We start from the raw sequence: 20,606 nt of genomic DNA on the forward strand, positions 1-20,606 counted from the left end.
AGCTCTCAATATTGTGAGAACATCCCTGTTCCACCTATGGAGTTCCTGCTTGTGGAGGGTGACACATAAATGCAGCACGATTAACAGCAACAGAGTTGGAAGGGACCTTGGAGGTCATCTAGTCTAACTCCCTGCTCACACAGGAGACCCGTACTAGGGATTCAAACCTCTGAACTGCCAATTTTTCTGATTGACAAGCTCTGTGTCTTAGCCACTGAGCCACCTAGTCAGGGCTGCATATGTAGGCTTGCAGGCCACATACTGTATCCCTTTCATTCCCTTTGGCCTGACACACTCATTAGCTGGATCTAAAAGGCATTCTTACTGGAGATGGCTTGAATTCCTTCTCATTGTAATTCATGTGAAGAGGCACAGCAGAAAAGAGGCATCTGTTTCACCTATTTTGGCCCCAGTAATGTTACATCCAGAGGCATGTAGTACATGCCTCTGGATGTAACGGTATTTCCACCATGGATCTCCAGACTTAAGTTGGTTTTCTAACTTGGCAAATCATTGCCTCCTGAGATGGCGTTTGAAATAAACAGCAACAACACCTAACATTACAATACAATTTAATGACATGATTTGCCTCAGTTAAGCAAATTGTAAAAAGTTGCATGTAGGTAGTTATCTCATTGAACTTCCTCAACCTAGTAATTACTAAGAGTTTGCCTGTCTTTTACCTTGTAATTTTAAGGATCAGAAGATAGTGTTGTTGTTTTTTAAAATAAACACAGTAGGATTTTTCAGGATACAGAATTAAATGGCATAGGGTATGTGTTTTCTACATTTATGTTGTGCAGGGATGAAATATATTAGGTCTCTGCAGAACTGGACTCAAGAATGTGATATTGGGAAAAGATGCTGTTGTTTTAAGGTGTCGTACTATAGTCATGCTCCCATGTTCTCTCAAGCTTATTTGGAGCTTCAATCCATCTACCAAATGCTGGTTTATTTGTTCACTAAGAGAGATGAGGGCAGATTATAACACTTGTGAAAATTATTCTCCTGGAATTTTATTCTTGAAATGTATTTATTGGTTAATAGAGTTTTCAAAGCGTTAGTTTTCTATCCAGTGTACTCCTCTGTGTGTGGGGGTGGGTGGGTGTATGTGTGTGTGTGTATGTGTAGACACACACACACACACACACACACACACACACACACACACCGTGTTTCCACAAAAATAAGACCTCCCTCTATTTTCGGGGAGGTCTTATTATTTTGGGGTATGCAAAGGAAACCAGAGGAAATGGCAGGGACTGACTGTGCATGTGTTTAAATATTTTTGAGGGGGGGCTTATTTTTTTGGGGGGACACTTATTTTAGTGCATGAGCTCAAAAACCCGATTTGGCTTATTATCAGGGGATGTCTTATTTTAGGGAAAACAAGATATATACCCTGTTTCCCCTAAAATAAGACATCCCCTGATAATAAGCCCAGTCGGGCTTTTGAGTGATGGCAATAAGGCGAAGTGCTTATTTCAGAGTTCAAAAATATAAGACAGGGTCTTATTTTCTGGAAAACACGATGCACACACACACACACACACACACACACACAGAGAGATATGCAGTGAATTAAAGGCTCTTCTTTGATTTTGTATTTCTTCATTATTGTTCTCCCCCTCATTCTTGTCCCCTAATGGTGTTTGCCGGGTGTTGCTTTGCAGAGTTTCCTTTGCAACATTACTACTCAGCTGGGAAACCTCTTCAGTTCACCGCCAAATGTGAGCAGCCAAATGGATTCGAAGAAGCATTTGAGGGTAGGTTTTCTTGGCTTACAGGAAAAGGCAACTTGGGAAAATATTTAAGAAGACAAGCTGACAGGAGATGCCTTGAAAGCAGCTCCCTGCCCTGCTTACCCCGCATCGGTCACGTATTAAGGCCTAAAACAGTTCATATCTTTGGCATTTTTCACATTGCACATGATTGCACAACGTCCCAATCTAAAAGGGTAGCCAGTTATCACACTCTGGTTAAATAACAATGGTTCTTTTATGAACACGTGTGTGTGTATTTTTTCCCACTCTCCAATAAATGAATTGTCAATCTAGTTATGATGTAAAAGAAGCAGCAATCGGGTTCGCATCTTTTATTCACCCTGTAAGCCTTTAATTTCTCCCGCAGCTGAGAGACTTATGCTTCTTACTGATTCATTGCTGCAGAGCCTGTCTTAGCCTTCTTCATTTGTATCCTTGCCTCCCAATCTCTCTTCTCTCGGAAGGCTCCCTGAGCCATCCATCCCTTCCCCATCACTTAACACAAACAAGGGTTGCTCAATGCTGGCAGGTCAGCTTAGTTTAGAGGCTGTTTAAGACTAAACCCAGCTGTGTGCGTTGTGTGGGAAGATGGACAAAGAGAGGGAACGAGAGAAAGAAAAGTGGTGGCCGCATCAAATAGATGGCTGGTAGACAAAACTTTTATTCTGGAACTACGAAGGCTCCATGAAAACCTAGTGGTAAGTAAGAAGTTAGCAAATAGGTAACTTCTCACTTACCATGTCACCAGCAATTAACTCTGAGAAAGATATTTCTGCCTCTCAAAATAATGTAGAATAACACTCTTACATGAATTCCTTTAAAAAGTAAACAGCCAAAACTATGTCTATTCCAGTCACACGTACTATTTTATATGACTTCTAAAAAGCAAAGGAAAAATATTTGAGTTGGAGTAGAAATAACAGGCAAAAAACAATTCAAGTGAATATTCACAGTATATAGAAACATGTACTCTATAACAGTATTACCATCCTTTTTATTGACAGACTCCTGGCTGGGCTATGTTTATAGATCCTTTACTTGTGAATTTCTAAATAGATCCCAGCCAGTTGTTAATGAGGAAGGAAACAGTTTTCATATCACCAAAATAGCTGTTTCATAAAGAATGCAGGGGGATGAAGTTCACTGTGCTGTTCTTATGGTGATTGTTTATGTAGTGCAAGAGGATACAAATCAGTATCCACAGTCACATGATCAAAATTTGGGCACTTGACAAATGGCATGTACGGTTGACAATTGCACTGTCCTGGGGTCATGTGATCACCATTTGTAACCTTCCTAGCCATTTTCTGGCAAGTATAAACTGATATATTTAATTTGTCTCAAATAATAAAGGTGGATACAAAAATATATATATCAAAAGTAAAATAAATCAATGGACTTCCTCTTGAGCAGTTTTGCTTTGAATAAGGAATTTGTGTGCAGACTATCTCCCTTCACCCAATTTCAATTAATCCAGGGTTGTTTTCTGAAAAATTTGGAAAAGCTGAATAATTTTACAGTAAAAAATGGGGAGATTATAGTTTGAAAGTCGATTTGGAGGACATGTCAATCTCGTTTCGTTTTTTTTGTTTGTTTCTTTTCTTTGTTTTCTTTGGCTTTGTCACTCAAGTACTTTCTAGCTGTGTAGGATGAGGAAAGCTGATGATGTAACACATTAGCTCATACTCTCATCCGGCGATCATCAACTACATGGGGTCAAAATGTGACATTTTGAACATGTGCTGTAGGCTCACCCACCAAATGGCTCCAATGGAGGCATTGGCCACTCATAGTCCCTACAGACCAGGAAAGACTCTTTTTCCATCTCAGCATTTGTCATTTGGGGGAGTAGAAGGGCACCCCTCCAATAAAGCACTTTTCTACTTTTGTCTGAAAATTGTGCATTCTAGGTAGGACCCAGAGGCATTCATGGACACAGGTACAATGATCGATACCAGTGCTCTGCTTTACAGCATGCTAGATCTTAATTAAAAGAATATTTTAATGTGATAACAATGGAGACATTACCAGGCATATTCGGTTGGCTGCTGGTAAAGAGGCAGATTATTTCTTAGATCTTACATGCTCAAAAATCCCACTGAAATTCTCCATTCCTGTGCTTATCTATGCACGATGGATTTAACAATGAGCCAGAGTGTGTCTCTTGAGTGGCAGTTTTTCCCATAAACACAAATGTCATCATGCTTTAGGAAACACTGGACACACTGGACAATCTGTTGAACTTGATGGAGGCTGAGAATAAGGAGCAGAGTCACCAGGTGGCCACTAAGATAATGCAAATGATGGAGGTCTGGCTCAGGATGTTTGCGTTTGCCCTGCCCAGTGGAACCACCACCATCAAGTCCAAAGCAGGCACAGGTTAGTATACAGAGCTGGAGTGATTTGAGATTTTCCTCAATGCCCAGGAATTCTCTCCTTTCTCCACTGCAAAGGCACCTCTTTTGTGTGTTAGCCACTTCTAATGTGATACCTTCCAGATTAATTAGACTGTGGCTGATTGGGAATATTGGGAGTTATTCTACAGCAGGGGTGGGGAACCATGGCCCTTTTATGATGTGGATCTCAACTCAGGAATGCCTCGGGAGGCAGCTGGCTCAGGAATTCTGGGCGTTGAAGTCCATAAGTCATAAAAGGACCATGGTTCCCCACCTCTGTCCTACCGCATATTTAAGGAGGGATATGGAGGATAATTTTGAAATATGAAATCAGCTCTCCTTCCCCAGTTTCATTCTGCTTTATGGTAGATCCCCCTTCCTTGCTGGGTAAATCTGTTGCTTGAATATTTGGAATATTTGGAGGACAGTGATGTTTACTTCAGAGACCCTGCCACTTGCCCTTTTCTGTTCCCTGCTAACCTTGTCATCTTCCTTCCCTTTCGTAATAGAGCTGGCAATGGAAATCAGAACAGCAGACAATATAAGCCAAGATCTGGCGAAACTGTGGCTGAACGAAACACAGATGGAAGTAAGCTGGAAAGCAGCTAGCATGAAGGGAGAAGGTAAAAACTGCGTCATCGTAACAAAGTATATGGGTGATGCTGTGAGAAGAACAGAATATGCCTGTAACGGCCTGGAAAAGCTGAAGGGAAGGCAGCAGAAGGGAAAAGCTCTTCTTGGGGTCAAAGCTTCTGGGCCCCAGTTTGCACATGGGAGAGAGGTTCTCTTCTCTTTGGAGAGCCACATTGTTTTAGGAGTAATTAGCTGAGAAACATGTCAGTGAAGGGTGGAACTTGCTCTCTTTCAGCAGGCCGTTGTGGAAGAGTTCTTGCCAAATATATAGGTCACTGAAGAGCGTTTCCTTTCTTACTGTCTCAGGCCTTCCTTCTACTTGCCTTCTTTTCTTCATAAACCTGTGAATCTGTCCCTCTTCTGCTCCACCAAGCATCATTTAGGCAGACAAATAGGTTCTTTGAGCCATAAGTTGCCTCACCAAGGGAATGGGCAGAGAAATAGGATTAAAGAACCTATTCTTTAATCCTATTTTTAAATAGGGTGGGCCAGGAGAGGGGAAAATGTGGAAGCATTTCCTTCACAGCCCTTCTGAACATTTATTAAGAGAAGTGAAGTACTGGAAAACAACTGAGTGTGAAGACATGTTAATGTTTTATTTAAAAAATAATAACGCCAAAGAGAAAGGTTGTTAATTTTTTTTCTTACTATATTAGATGACAGGGTTGTTCAAAGGAGTTTAATTAGGAAAATATTTAGGACCCAATGTTGGATTTAATGTATGAAATTCCTTACTGCTATTAGTGAAGACCTTGTGTAGTTTTAAAAAATTATTTGACAGAATGAAGAATAGAGCATTCAATTTCTGAAGTATTTTTAAATAATGTTGTGGGTTAGAGAATTTAAGGGAAAGATTGTCTCTGCGTGTTTTTCCCAGAATCATCTGTGTACTCATTTTTATCAACAGAATACTAAATTGGATGGGCTTTCAGTCTGATGAAAGACATTTCTTATATTTTGAAGAAATGACAGGCAGTTTTTTGTGTTGATAAGTTTCTTAAAACTAAATGATATATGACCACAATAAATTTTTAATATACATTTCTATTGAAACGGGGAAAATATATACACAGAAGGAAAAGGCACAAAAGAGGCAATAGAATAGAATCAGAATAAACAAGGAATATATTGTTTAATATTGTTTATATTTATATTATATAAATTATAATTTGCGATTATTCCAATAAGTGATTGAATATACTATATATGAATATACTATATGCTTATGTAGACCAATATTGGATTGTCTCATCCTAGTAACTTCTGCATCCTCACATTTGAATTTTTCCCTTTTCAGGCCCCAGTGTTGTTGGCCTCCTCTCTTACCAGAATCTAGGGTGCATCCTGACAAATGCAGATGTTGAAGGAAGTGACTGGGAACAAATAGGAAAATCCGAACAATCAATGCAAGAGCCCGGCAAACCCAACTATAAAGTATTGTCCAAGGTGGCCTCTGCTTTTGTAGGCCACAATGAGACCACTAACCTGAGCAGTCCCGTCACAGTCTCCTTTAACCATCCAAAACCAGTGAGTATCCATGTCTTCTTTGTCTTCTCTCGGTCTACAGAATGGCAATAATATATCCTTTCATTACTCTAATAGCCAGTTACCCAAGAAAAATGACCTTTCCTGAAGAGAAGGTACTGTATAATGTACTTGTCTTCTACTTAGCCAGACTCAAAGCTAGATCAGATTTTGACACCGATTCACATGAAAGATCAGGAAGCCCAACTTGTCTACTTTCCTTGCTTTCTGCTTACGTAATGGTATGTGGGAAAGACCTTGGTAGACGTGTGAAGAGATGCTGCCTTTGGTATGGTCAGATAAGAGGGGAAATAAATCCTCAACTTACAAACCCAATTTGGGCCAGGCTTTCAGTCACCAAGAGGTGCAGTCATTAAGTGAGTCTTCTCATGACACACCCAATTTTATGGTTTTTACCCTGGTCATTAAGCAAATCATGCGATTGTTAAGTGAATCAATTAGTCATTAAGCAAATACAGCTTCCTCAATTGACTGTGCTTGTCAGAAGCTGGTTGGGAAGGTTGCCAGTCATGATCCCAAACACTACAAACACTGTAGCAATAGCGATAGCACTTTGACTTACATACTACTTGAAAGTGCTTTACAGCCCTCTCTAAGCAGTTTACAGAGTCAGCATAAATGCAAGCGAAGCACCTGAACTGCAATCATGTGGCCATTGGGGTTGGTGCAACAGTCATAACTTCGAACAGAGGGTGTAAGTCACTTTTTCCAAGGCTGTTGTATCTTTGAATCATTTTTTTAAATGAGTTGTCATTAAGTCAAGCAAGTGTATTTGTAGCAAGTGGAGCAGGAGGCTCAAAAAAGACCCTTCCTAATATCTCAGGCTATAAAGAAGTCCGCAGGAGATTTTTACTTATATAGACTTGCAAGATTCTGTTGAATACAGCCTTACAGTAACGTGGGATTAGCTCATCTGGTCAGGTTTCCTGTCTGGTCTCTCTGGAAAGGCCGACAATATATGCAGAGTTCAAATGTGTATGTATTTGACAATGTTGGCTCATTTCATCCTGTCTCCATATTCCTATATTTTCCTTCTAGGAATTAAAGCCTGACTTGGAGGTGATTTGTGCTTTCTGGAAGCCCACCGACAGAGGTGGACATTGGTCTCAAGAAGGATGTGTACGTCTGGACACCAGTACTGCCAACAGGACATATTGCCGCTGCAAACACATGACCAGCTTTGCGGTCCTCATGGCCTTCTATGATATAGAGGCAAGTCCCAACAAGAAAGTAGACCAGTTAGGAATGGATTTAAGACAGGGAAGAGAAGTGAAAGAAATGGGTGTAGGATTGATTTGTTACTCGTAATTGGAGTTCCTTGTATAACAATCAGAGAAGAAATATGCATTTCTGATGCAAGTATTAATACTCATATCTGGTGTGACCTAGGCTCACTTAGGCATAAAATACACAGTTTTAAACAAATCTATTTTATTATAACAGTTGGGAATGAAGTAATTCTCAGCTTAGTCCAAATTAATTCCAAAACAAAGTCCTTCAGAAAAAATCCTTCAGCCTTATCACAGACCTTTATCTTCTTTGGCACCCTGTCAAAGGCTTTTCTTGGCAAAGCCCCACGAAGTTCAGAAACAGGAGACGCTGAATAGAAACAGATGTAGCAACATTGGTTTCCAACAAAGAGCCCAAGAGCCTTTGCTGCTCTTTCAAGCCTCGGGAGGGGCCAATCATCTCCTGGCCTTACTCCTGAGTTGTCCCTTTTGCTTTAGCTGCTCTTGCCTTCTGGCAGCTCTTTGCATGAGTGCACTAGGAATAGGCTCCTCCTGTTCCTCGGCCTCTGTGCTGTCCGCCTCTGGAGGCTCCACAGTCAGTGCATCACTCCCAGATGGCCCTGGCCCCATCTCTGGCTCCAACGCAGAACCCTTGTCCGGGCCTTCCCTTGACTCCAGGACTGGCGCATTGTCCTCCCTTGTCTCCTCACTGTCCGACTCCGCTGCCAGCTCCCCAGGCTGCTGGAGGACCACAACAATATCTTTTATCGATCAAATTGCACAAGCTCTTTTAAGATGCTGTGTTAGACATGGAAAAATTATATATTAGATATACAAGTTGTTTGAACTAATTATAAAATTGCTTATTAAAAGCTAACAAGAGAGGAAGGCAACTTAAGGCAACGGCAGAGGGTTTTTTTTTAGCAGAAGAGAACAGGCATCTCAGGCTATTCAGTTTCTGTGGCATCCACTTTTTATATTGTGAACCATTCAGAATCAACCTGGAGTTGGGTGGCATCAGAGTTGAAATAAATAAATTTTTGCACTTCCACCCATTGCTCCACTCTCACTACCATCTTGTTTCTCCTTGGCTGACCAGTTTGCTCACTCATTTGGAGTGTAGCCCTCCACTAGAAGAGCATCCAAGCACCGAGGGTCAGACAAAATATATCATGAGCTAAGGTTGAAGCAAGCCTGAGATGGCAAGAAAAAGGAGATGGCCAGCTTGGTTGGCTAGTAGAAAGACTAGCCTGTTCTCCCTTCAGCAGACTATTGGGGAAATGGTGCCTGCCAGTCCTTCACTGCCCAGGGAACTACAAAAATAGTAGAAAGACCATGGGAGTAGAGAAGATGATGGGCTCCTAGAGTAAAAGCATTGAGATAAAATTAGAACCAAGATCTTGATCAGATTATTGGAATTAACTACTTTAAGGAGAATCAGGTTCCTGGTATTTAAGGTGACATGAGCAAAGGAGGCTGTCCAGAAAGCAAAAAAACCAACAACACTTCACCCAGAGATCTGGGCTGGTCAACTACTTTTCAGTCTGATTTTTGAGCCCTTCTTCTTATTGTCTTCTCCTGAAGCATTAAAGAATTGTTACTAGATACTGGTAATTTAAGTCGTTAGCATTTTATTACCTGAAGCTTCTGTGAGGTTCTTTCAAGTAGAGTTGACAAGACCTGACTTCTGCTGCATTGCCTTAATTAATTATTTGCCTCTACTGGTTTTTACTCTAGGATTGGGCCCTGTCTGTCATCACAAAGGTTGGGCTGGTTGTATCTCTGATCTGCCTATTCTTCTCCATCCTCACCTTCCTGTTTTGCCGTGCCATCCAAGGTATCCGCACCACCATCCACCTCCACCTTTGCCTGTCCCTCTTTGCGGCCCATGTCATCTTCTTGGGCACTGGGATATCTAGCAATACTGTAAGTAACTGCTAAAGATTTTAATTACACACTTGGGGGAGGCATTCTGAGCAAAACAGCTGAGAGAACTAAGTGGGAAATCCTCCACTTAATGGAAAAGGCTAGGTGTCGCCAATCCCTTATAATGTGCATTTAAAAAATGAGTCCATACCTCCCACTTTTAAAATATCATTAAAAATGCATCTCCCCCTCCTTTAATAGAGAACTTGGGAGAGATTGGAATTCTAGCCCATGAGCTGACAGTGGGGTGCTAACTCTCCTCCTTCCCACTATCTAAGTTAAATGCCATGACTCGCACGGGGGAAAGTTGTCTAAATATGGTTTGCCAGCTCCTTGTATGGTCAATAAGTCCAGTCCAGTTCCTAACATTATGAAGGTCTGTGCTTGTTCCTTCAAGATCCAAATATCTAATAAACCAAACAGTGAAGCTGGCAAGAGGCACGAGTATTAAGGGTTGCTGTTGGACCTTAAAGGAGTAGGAACAAAGAGTGCATCACATTTCTGTTTGAAGAGAATTTTCCTGAATATGAATGATGTCCTCCTCTGGGAAGAAGGATATTTGAAGACTGGACTGGATTTTGAGACTGCTGCCAGAACAGCTTAGTCTAATTTTTGTTTCCCTTTTTAGACGGTGTGTGTTGTAATTGCTGGATTGCTCCATTATTCCTTCCTCTGCGTCTTCTGTTGGATGCTACTGGAGGGTGTGCAGCTCTACTTGATGGTAGTTCAGGTCTTCAACACACATAGCCTTAAACACTGGCACATCTTCCTTGTGGGATATGGGTTCCCAGCTGTCTTGGTGGGCATCTCCGCTGCCATCAACAGCAAAGGATACAGCAGCAGAAAGTGAGTCCTGAATTTGGGTCCCCATCCATCCCCCACACCCAGCCATGAGATAAAAGATTACCTGTGCATTGTGCACTGAAGGTTTGGGTGACAGGATCTTGAATATGAATGTGTCACTGGGTCCTCTGGTGCAGGGCTCTTCAACCTTGGCAACTTTAAGACTTGTGGACTTCAACTCCCAGAGTTCCTCAGCAAAGCTGACTGAGGAACTCTGGGAGTTGAAGTCCACAAGTTTTAAAGCTGCCAAGGTTGGAGAGCCCTGCTCTGGTGCATGCAATGCTGGAATTGCTTGTGAAGTAAGAGGACTGAGCAGGCAAGTAGAGGAACCTACCCTGCAAGCCTTAAGCCCCTGTGACATAGACCTCCCTCCCTTCTACACATTCCTGCATGACTTGTAGTGAGCTTTCTTAGGAAAGTTAATTTCTAAAGGGGCAGAGAACAGATCTAAGTGAACAGTCAAAAAAAGATCTATATAGGTCAATGATAGCTAACCTTTTTGCCATTGCGTGCCAGGAGGCTGGGGTGGTTGCACGTGCATGTGCCCACACTCATAACTCTATGAGCCCCACGCATACATGCGCGACCCCCCCTTCCCCCTCCTGGCACGTGATGGCCCGGTAGGCCTGTTTTTCTCTCACCTGGTTCCAGAGCCTCTCTATGAATCTGGGGAGGGTGAAAACAGCCTTCCCCACTCCCCCGGAGGCCCTCCAGAGGCCAGAAACTGCCCATTTGCCAACTTCCTAGAGAGGCTCTGGAGGCTGGGGACAGCAAAAAACGTCACTTCCTGTCCAACCGAAAGTTGGCAAACAGGCAGTTTCTGGTCTCCGGGTGGGTGGGTGGGGAAGGCTGTTTTCGCCCTCCCCAGACTCATAGAGAGGCTCTGGAGCCAGGTGAGAGAGGAAAACAGGCCTTCCCCACCACCACCCAAGCCCTCCAGAGGCAGGAAACAACCTGTGGGTGTGGGCCGTAGGTGGCTCAGGCTGTAAGATAGCCTGTTGTTAAAACACAGCTGCTTGCAATTACTGCAGGCTCGAGTCCCACCAGGCCCAAGGTTGACTCAGCCTTCCATCCTTTATAAGGTAGGTAAAATGAGGACCCAGATTGTTGGGGGGGCAATAAGTTGACTTTGTAAATATACAAATAGAATGAGACTATTGCCTTACACAATGTAAGCCGCCCTGAGTCTTGAGAGAAGGGCGGGATATAAATGTAAATTAAAAAAAAACACCTGTTTCCCTACTTCTGGTGGGCCCAGAAGGCCCGAAAATCAGCTGGTGCGCACCGGAGCCGAGCTTGTGTGCCCACTGATATGACTACGCGTGCCACAGGTTTGCCATCACAGATATAGGTCCAATTACCTACAAAACAAGTCACCCTCTCTCTTTCCACACAGCTGCTGGCTTTCCAGGGAACGTGGTTTCTTGTGGAGCTTCCTGGGACCTGTCTCCTTGATCATCATGGTAATGCTGAATGCATAGCCAAGTCTTCTTTCTTCCTTCTAATCTCTGCCATGGGAATCCCTTCAAATGTTAATCTCTGAACAGTCTCCTAGTTTATGTCTATTATAATTTTTTTGAAGGCATCGTTATTTGTATGTAACTTTGGATGTAGTGGTCTAGTTCCTGCTATATGTCCCTTGATCCATCTCTGTTAGGGACAACTTTGGCCTCTCCTTTAGAAAAGCATTCGCCCCAGTTCTTACATACGTTATCTGATGTCAAATTAAAATGCTTCTCCCCACCCCCACCCCCACCCTATATCTGATATAAGTAAACTGACGAAACTGAAATGACTCCTGGTGGCTATACAGTTTGGATTTAATTTGTCGAAGCAGAATTCTCTAATTCTAACACTGTCCAGCTTTCAGAAGCTTAATACTCTATCTTTAAGCTTCCATTAAGGAAGCTAGAAAAGCTGTGATATTTACGCTAGTGCTCATCTCAAAGCCTGATTATCCTTATCCAATCTTTTCTGCACAGGTCAATGCTGTTGTCTTTCTTATTACTGTCTGGAGGCTTTCCGAGAAGTTTGCTGACATTAACCCTGATTTGACTAAATTGAAAAAGCAGAGGTAAGTAGCCAAGAAAAAGTGATCATCTGTGTCTTAAAAGATCAGGAATTAATAACTGGTGAGATTATAATAATCCCCTTGGATAATAAATGATTTATTTAATAAAATGATTTTCAAAAGCTCCATCTAATATAATCCTAGTGGAGAATTAGGGCGTAGGCTGTTACCTAGCCCTGATTGATGTAATAGATGCCCTCCACATTCTGTTTCAATGCTAGTTCTCATTACATAAGGTCAAGGACCATAGCAACAGGTGTTAAGTTGTGTCCTAAATCTCTTTTCCTACAGGGTGCTCACAATCACAGCCATTGCACAGCTCTGTATTCTAGGCATTACTTGGATCTTTGGCTTGTTTCAGTTCAGCAATCAAACCCTCGTCCTGTCTTACCTCTTCACCATCTTTAACAGCCTACAGGGTCTCTTCATCTTCCTCCTGCACTGCGTACTCAAAAAACAGGTACCTGTGTTTGTAGAAAGGCAAATACATTGGGAACCAGCTCAGAGACTGAAATCTTCTGGTTATTTATCTGGGAGTAAAGCACATTGAATATGCTAGGATATACTTCTCAGCAGACAAGTATAGCATTGCACTGTAAGTTGGGCATATAATGTTGGATGTTGGCAAAAAATAAAAAAAGACTCAAAGACTGACAAGTATCAAGGTGTGTATGTGTGCAAAGCAGGGGAAAGACACAGAAAGAAAGACTAGAATTTCCTAACGTCGTTGTTTGTATCTAGGTGCGTGATGACTATTACCGCTGGTTGTGCCAGGGCAGACGTGGCAAGACCCAGAGTTCTGACAAGTACTCAGAGTTCAGTTCCACATCCGGTACCAACACGTTAAGGGTAAGAGCTGATGAAAGGTTTCATCCTCCAGATTCCCCCTCTGAGTTGTGCTGCCCTGCAATACTGTTTTGACTTTGAGCCTGGCCTTAATGTTCCTCCACTTGTCCCTTTTCAAAACAATCAAGAATCAGACTAAACCTGAATCAAAACCTGGAACCTGTTCTTAGAAGCCATGCAAATCAATCACCAATAATGGCTGTTTCTTCTAATGAGGGGCAAGTGGGTGTATTTGATCTCTCTCCGGTCATCTTATATGAATATTTGAGAACATATGTCAATATGAAATGTGGGGAAAACATTTAAGGATTCATCTGACCAGAAACCTAGGCCAAGAAAATAGGAAACTACACACTAAGATCCAGGAAAAGGGATATTCAGATGACCTAGTCATCTCAATAGTTTCTGTAGATTACTGACAGGTTAGTTATTCAGGGCTTCTAAATCAAACACAATCCAGACCACGTAACCAAGGATTATTAAGTCAGATGCCTCATGTTTAAACTGAAGTGATTGGCCGTGTAGTTTGGACTTAAAATTGATTCCCTGACTGTAGTACTACAGACTTCGTATTATTTGCTTTAAAATATAGATAAAGGTTGCATTGTCTTATAAATAACTAAGTTAATTGACAGGAAAATGTCCTTCCTTAAAACAGAAAGACTTACAAATCTATTGAAATTCTTGTCTGCTATCAAGAGCTAATGAAATATTTACTCCAGTGGAGGCAAACAATTACTAGATAATTCTAAAGGCTGTCTTTCTTTTCTTACACAGACTCCCAAAACTTTGAAAGAATCTGGAATGTAACAACAGTTTTCAGAAATAATGAATTCCAAGAGTGCTGCTTTGCATATAAATTTTTCCAGGGAAAAGATGGAGTGGAAAACGATTCAGACCTACTGCAGCATAAGGACAGTCAAATTGCCAGAAATCTATGCAGGGATCCATCTAGCAGGCTCCGGAACCGGACCCACTTTAATCTTACATTGGTACAGGACTTATCAAATGTTTCCTTTTCTTTCATGCTAAGGCTTTTCTCTCTCAAAGAGAGGATCATTTCTTTTTAAAAGGTACTCCGACATATGACACTTTAATAAAAGGTCCTTTCCGTGGACACTGGTTAGCCTTCTGCCTGGCTACTTATGCATCAAAAATTTGAAGCGAATTTTGCATAACAGGCTTGATCTTTTTCATCCAGTCTATGGACTGATCTGATAGCATTTTCCCTAGGTTTATTGAGTTATTTTCAAGTACAAACCTGTGATTATCTTCAGGATTTATTAAGACAAATAGAAACAGGGATGGTAAATATGCTATGTCAAGAGTGTTTAAGGAGTTAAGCAAGGCAAAGGATTGGCAAGGATGCTGTAACTTAGGACTGGGCAAAGAACTTTACATTATTTTGCTTTGTGGTTATAATTGTCCAAAATATAATATAAAATTTGAATTCTGCCCATCAGTGAGATTATAAAGCCAGGTCTAGAGGCCATCCCTTTTTAGGTAGCTAAAAAGTTGCCCTGGTTTGAATAATCATGAACATAAACATGTATCTAAATGTAGAAGAAACCTAGCATGGTGTAGGCAAAATAAAGACCTTTTAGAGAGTGATCTAATTTTTGATGTACAAGGCCTTTTATTTATTTTTAATAGAAAACTAAGCCTTTATTTGCAACCTTGCACACTGAGCCAGGCTTAATTAGATAACACAAGTAACCCTGTGCTATACATCTGTTTAAATTATAGTTTGTTTCCATTGCCCAAAGATTTTATAGTTTTGCTTCTTGGTGCATTAAATATCTGCCACACTCAAAATTCAGATTCAGCTCAAAAGGCAGATCTAAATAATCTAGCATCTCATGGGCTGCTTCATATCTGACACGTTTGAGTAGAAGCATAGAAATAGAGAAAGAGTTTTCATTTGATGTTGTTTTACTGCTGTTCCCTGGAGTTCTGCATGTGGTAACAAGATGCAATGACAAAAAGGGGTATGTGGTATAGAGCAATCTCAGTTACAAGAATGCAGGTAATGCTGTTTATTCAGACAAGTAGCAACAATTATAAACTTGAGCCAGTGAAAAGGAAGAAGTTTTGGTGGTGTTTTGGTTTTTATTACCTCGATGAAACACCTCCAGGGAACAGCAGAGCTTTAGTTAGATTAGAAAGTTAAAAGCAATATCTCAAAAGGCAGTGATGGAAAAACTCATCCATATTCTTATAAGAGAACAGTACAAACACAAAATCTTCAGGAGTCAAGGATGACTTCAGTTTCCCTTTTTTGTTTAATGAAGTTTATGATTTTTTTCTACAGTAGCCATTCCCAGAAAATATTGAAGAACTTCCTGTTTAGACCAATCAGGCTTGAACTGTTTTCAGTATTCCTAACTTTTTTTGTAAAGTGCTTGGTATTTTTATTCTATGTGTATCTCAAGTTCTAAGTGTGCTTTATTTGCATGTAAATAGCAAAACACCAGAGTTCACAACTGATATTTTTCTACTGAATTTTGCTGTCAAAATTATTCACAAGTTAGACCTAGTCTTTGCATGCACCTTTTATAGTATTGGAATGTGTAAATTTGTACTCGATGGAAAAAATGGATGGATTCATTTTACTGATGCTTCTACTATTGTCTCTCAGTTTCAGTAACTGCCCTGTCTTGAAATATATTCACTCTAAGAGTGCTGTTAAAGATGTACAATTTTTTTTAAAAAAATGTTTCTGTCCAATTACCTACCTACTTTCTTAAAGCATTTTTCCCTTAATCTATGTCTATGTCATCTATGTCAAAATTGAACAGCCCTCTCCCAACAGAGGGGGAGGGGTATGACATCATCTCTCTTCAGCCTACGATGCAATCCTTTCAACAGTTCTAAGAAGGCTCCACACCCATTTGCACCACTCAGGTAATAATTCAACACAGATAAACCTTGAAGTGGCCTATATGACTCTCTAAAAGGATGCAAATGACCAGCTGTCTGAAAGGAATATAAATCCTTCCTTTCCCCACCATCCAGTCAGAGCTGAAGAACTTCTTGGATGAGAAGCAAAACGTCTTCAAAGAAAAACCAGAAAGTCCAGTTGCCTCTTGAAAAGCACCTTTGGGACAACCGTGACCTGGATGACTGAGAATCTCCATAGACTTTCTGAATCACACAAATACAAAGACTGCAGCAATCCAAGAATACTAGAAGAAGGAACTATACCACGTATACAAATCTTCCAATAAAATGGATATCCATATCAAAAGTGCCTGACCACTCAATCCACCACAACACAATCAACACAAGCTATGAAAAGGATAATGCTGCCTTACATCAGAAACATCTGAGAAACAATAAACCATTACAAGTATTTGGCATTAGTGTAGCACACAAACCTACTAAAGCTGTCCAAAACATAAGTAAACCAAAAGATCCAGGAGCCCAAGAAGAAAAAAAACCCAGAGAAGTAATCTATATTATACAATTCAAGTACTGTAACAACCATTATGCCTGACCATCTTACCACTATGTAGGATGGACAGGCAGAAGACTGCAGAGCACATCCATGAGCACCAACTAGCAGTCGGAGAACAGAAAATGCCTTACTCTCACAACACATTAAACAGACTTGGCCATAGTTTAACTGAGAAATTATGAACATTCTGGACCAAGCTAAATCCAAAAACGCTAAGCAATTCAGACAAATCATCCATTAATAGACACAGGAAAAAAAAAACATTTACGCACCATTCAAGAGAGACAAAAAAAGCTAAGAAGAAAACAAAAAGATCAGGACACATACTTTCTAGCAGCTGAAACAGATCCAGCAGATAAGCAGGGATTAACACCAGGCAAACAAGCAGAAAATAATACCCTAATCAATGGAGTACCAAGGAATCGCACCCTCACCAAAATTGACAGGGCAAGCTACTGCATAGGCCAGGGTTGTCAAACTGGATTTCTTCGAGGGCCGGATCAGCACTGTACTTCTCCGTGGGTTGTGGGGGGGAAGATGGGACAGACACCTCCTGCAACGTTTTATCAGCCAAAATGGGGTGCAGGGGTGCACGCACAGCCCCCATGGACCTCATTTTCGCCCTACCCAGTCTCCAGCAGCACTGCCGGCCAAAAATAGGCTGTGTGGAGGCCTCCCAAGGCCCCCCCACAGCCCGTTTTCGCCCTCCCTAGCCTCCAGCAGCACTTTGCCAGGCAGAAACAGGCTGTGCAGAGGCCTCAGGAGGCCTCCGCATGGCTTGTTTTTGGCCAGCAGAGTGCTGCAGGAGGTGGGGAGTGCGAAAACAGGCTGCAGGGGCCCCGACATGCATACTATTTTGGCCGGTAGAGACACTGTAGGCTGGTCCTTTGATATTTCCAGGCTGGCCCTGCGGGCTGGATTTAAGAACCCAGCCCGCGTGCCTTGAGTTTGATACCCCTGGCATAGGCCATCCCCAAGTATGCTGTCTATTACTAAAAATAGCAGACAGCATTGTTCTTCCTCATTCTGATGAAGCGATGGAACCATGTGTTTTTGATATATAGTGGCTTTCATCTGTTTTCAATAGCTCCTGAAAACATTGCATGGTTTTAGTGCTCTGTTAGTTTGACAAAGAACAATACAGTCAGTCATTTTTAGTAATAGGCAGTCCATTTGTAAATATGAGTTCCGATTTAAATACAAATCCCAGTTAAAAACAGTGAACAGAATATATGGCGGTACCTATATATAAATAGGGAGCAAATCACACATTCACTCTCTGATGACGTTAACCTGGTAATGAAATGACTGCAAGCAAACCACCAAGCTCAGACAGTACCAAGGATTTCATAACACATTTTATTAAAAGGCTTAAGCTTTCATGGATGCACCGAGTGGCTAAACTGACATAGAATTTAAATTGGGATGAGATGGGTCAGAAGGGAGGGGAAGACAGGGTAGTTATGCAGGTGCAAATTATGTATGAGACAGATTAGAAGCACCATATCAATTAACAATTGTAATACATTAAAACCCCATGGTGTTTGTTAGCTAGCCTGAAACTTTTAACTCTATGAATTGAGCAATCTCACTCGTTTCTTCTTCCCCGCTCCCAAAAAATAGCTATTTTGAGATCTGTAATGGGGTGTCCTGCCAGGTTCAAATGCTCTAGGATTATTTTGCCATTACTTTAAGTCTGAATGTCAAACTTGCATCCATTAATTCTTTTTGCAAAGTTTGGCCTACATAGAATCCAGAAATAGCATCTTACATTATATGCCTCTGATGTGTATGCAGTTGTTGGCCTGTGATGATGCTATTGATATAAATGTAGGGAGTTGGTTGGGATTATCTACTTCCTTAGCATCATAACCCTGTTTCTTGTCATCTACTTCAGATTGGATGGTTTTCTATATGCAAGTATGGACCTACCCCCCCCCAGTGCCTAAAAAAATGCAGTATTTCAATATAGGCTACAACCTATTGTGAGTGGCTTGAACTGCACATAATCAGCGATATGTTTTTGGTGGTATTTTAATACATCCTCCCTGATCTGGCTCTGCTATCTACTACACTTAGGTGGGTTATTTATAGAATGTCCACTTAATTAATGAGTTGCACATCACTGCAGGTTGGCCAGAACAAATGTAGTGTAGATCCTATAGATCAGGAGTCCCCAACCCCTGATCCCTGAACTGGCATCCGGCATCCAGCATCCCAACAACTGCTTGCGCAAATAAGCAAAGCCCCATCTATGGAATGCAGGCAGATGCAAAAACTATGCCCGATAGTCCATGAAAAACCTTTCTCCATAGAACCAGTACCTGGTGCCCAAAAATGGGGGGTGGGCCACTGCTAGATATATTCAATACTATATTCTGGGTGGAAACTGGAGACGTGTAGCAGTAATTGGTAGGGTTCCTGAATACTGTTTGTCTATTGTGTTGTTTTACCATGACATCAAAGTGAACTTTTTTTTTAGATGGGGTAATTTGATTATTCATTTCCAGGGGTCCAGATGTTTAAATGTCAATGAATCTCAAGTAAAAAGAGTTATACTAGGTCAGACATGAAGATTTTCATGAACTTGGAGCCACAGGCATAATATACCTTCAAATATTGCTGATTGAAGGTATGTTATTGTCATGTAGCACAGAAGTCTGTACCAGGGGTGGGTTCTACTTACCTTTACTACCAGTTTACAACAGGACCACATGCACACACTTCTGCACATGCGCAGATCACCCATGATGACATTGTGGTGGGTGGGTGGAGCCTCCTGCCGGTTTTACTACCAGTTCTATAGAACCAGACCAGACGGGAGCAACCCACCACTCGTCTGTACCAGTCCATGGCATGCCAGAAACTGGGCCATGCAAACAAGCGAAGCCCCATCCGCAGGATGCAGGCAGCACATAAAACAACACCCAGAGTGCATGGAAAAACCTCTCCATGGAATGGTCCCTGGTGCCTAAAAGGTTGGGAGACGTTGATGTAGCAGCATAGAGTCAGTCTGGTTGCAAGACATGATAGCTTGATGTCCCAATTTGTGGAGGATGTTAGTGTATAGTGTCTCAAGATCCATGGTTAAAATGTTGGTGAAATTTCCAATGGATATTATTTATCTAAGGAAGTCTATGGTGTTTTTTATATACCTGGTATTGCTGGTGGCATAAGATCTGAATGCAGAGTCCATAAAACCTGACATCCTAATTGATAAGGTGCATGTCATCTGACTTGTATATAATCTGCATAAACAGTCTTTCTCTCCTGTTCCCCTTCTTATCCAAATTTAAAACATAAACATCAGTTTAGCCACTTCATACATCTGATAAGTGGGCTGAAGCTAAAAAAAAACCTTATGCCTTTCAACATTCTTTAAAAAGGTGTTATTAAACTCCTGACTTGGTGCTACCATACAGCTGTCCTCCTACAACATCTTTTATTATTTTGAAATTGCAAGTCATCCTATTTTTCCGAAGAAGTAAATAATAGGCATCCCAAACGTGCTTTTTCAGGAGGCAACTGGACTTCATTTTTTCTTTTGAAGATGTTTCACTTCTCATCCAAGAAGCTTCTTCAGCTCTGACAGGATAGTGGGGAATGGAAGGATTTATATTTCTTGCACACAGTTGGTAATTTGCATCCTTTTACAGGATCATTGAAGCACTTGGAGGTTTAACTTCAAGGACCCTTTAAAAAGATGCAAATTACCAGCTGTGTGCAAGGAATATAAATCCTTCCATTCCCCACTATCCTGTCAGAGCTGAAGAAGCTTCTTGGATGAGAAGGGAAACATCTTCAAAAGAAAAGAACAAGAAAGTCCAGTTGCCTCCTGAAAAAGCACCTTTGGGATAACCATGACATGGATGACTAAAAATCTCTACAGACTTTTAA

At 41.3% G+C, this 20,606-nt stretch overlaps 1 protein-coding gene across 2 annotated transcripts in view; it reads left to right on the plus strand.

The window, feature by feature from the left end:
- ADGRE5 (adhesion G protein-coupled receptor E5) overlaps positions 1–16,397 on the plus strand; it is a 60,583-nt gene extending 44,186 nt beyond the window's left edge. Inside the window, exons 9-20 of one of the 2 annotated variants that reach the window (XM_058170682.1) lie at positions 1,674–1,766; positions 3,974–4,142; positions 4,669–4,782; positions 6,090–6,319; positions 7,376–7,549; positions 9,304–9,492; positions 10,121–10,338; positions 11,732–11,798; positions 12,318–12,409; positions 12,698–12,866; positions 13,148–13,255; positions 14,030–16,397. In XM_058170682.1, coding sequence (XP_058026665.1) covers positions 1,674–1,766; positions 3,974–4,142; positions 4,669–4,782; positions 6,090–6,319; positions 7,376–7,549; positions 9,304–9,492; positions 10,121–10,338; positions 11,732–11,798; positions 12,318–12,409; positions 12,698–12,866; positions 13,148–13,255; positions 14,030–14,062 — 1,656 coding nt within the window. In that variant the 3' untranslated portion in view covers positions 14,063–16,397. The remainder of the gene's footprint in view (positions 1–1,673; positions 1,767–3,973; positions 4,143–4,668; positions 4,783–6,089; positions 6,320–7,375; positions 7,550–9,303; positions 9,493–10,120; positions 10,339–11,731; positions 11,799–12,317; positions 12,410–12,697; positions 12,867–13,147; positions 13,256–14,029) is intronic. The other variant, XM_058170683.1, reaches the window with a different exon arrangement.
- The last annotated feature ends 4,209 nt before the right edge of the window (positions 16,398–20,606 follow it).

Source organism: Ahaetulla prasina, chromosome 2 (assembly GCF_028640845.1).
Source record: "Ahaetulla prasina isolate Xishuangbanna chromosome 2, ASM2864084v1, whole genome shotgun sequence".
Taxonomy (NCBI): Eukaryota; Metazoa; Chordata; class Lepidosauria; order Squamata; family Colubridae; genus Ahaetulla; species Ahaetulla prasina.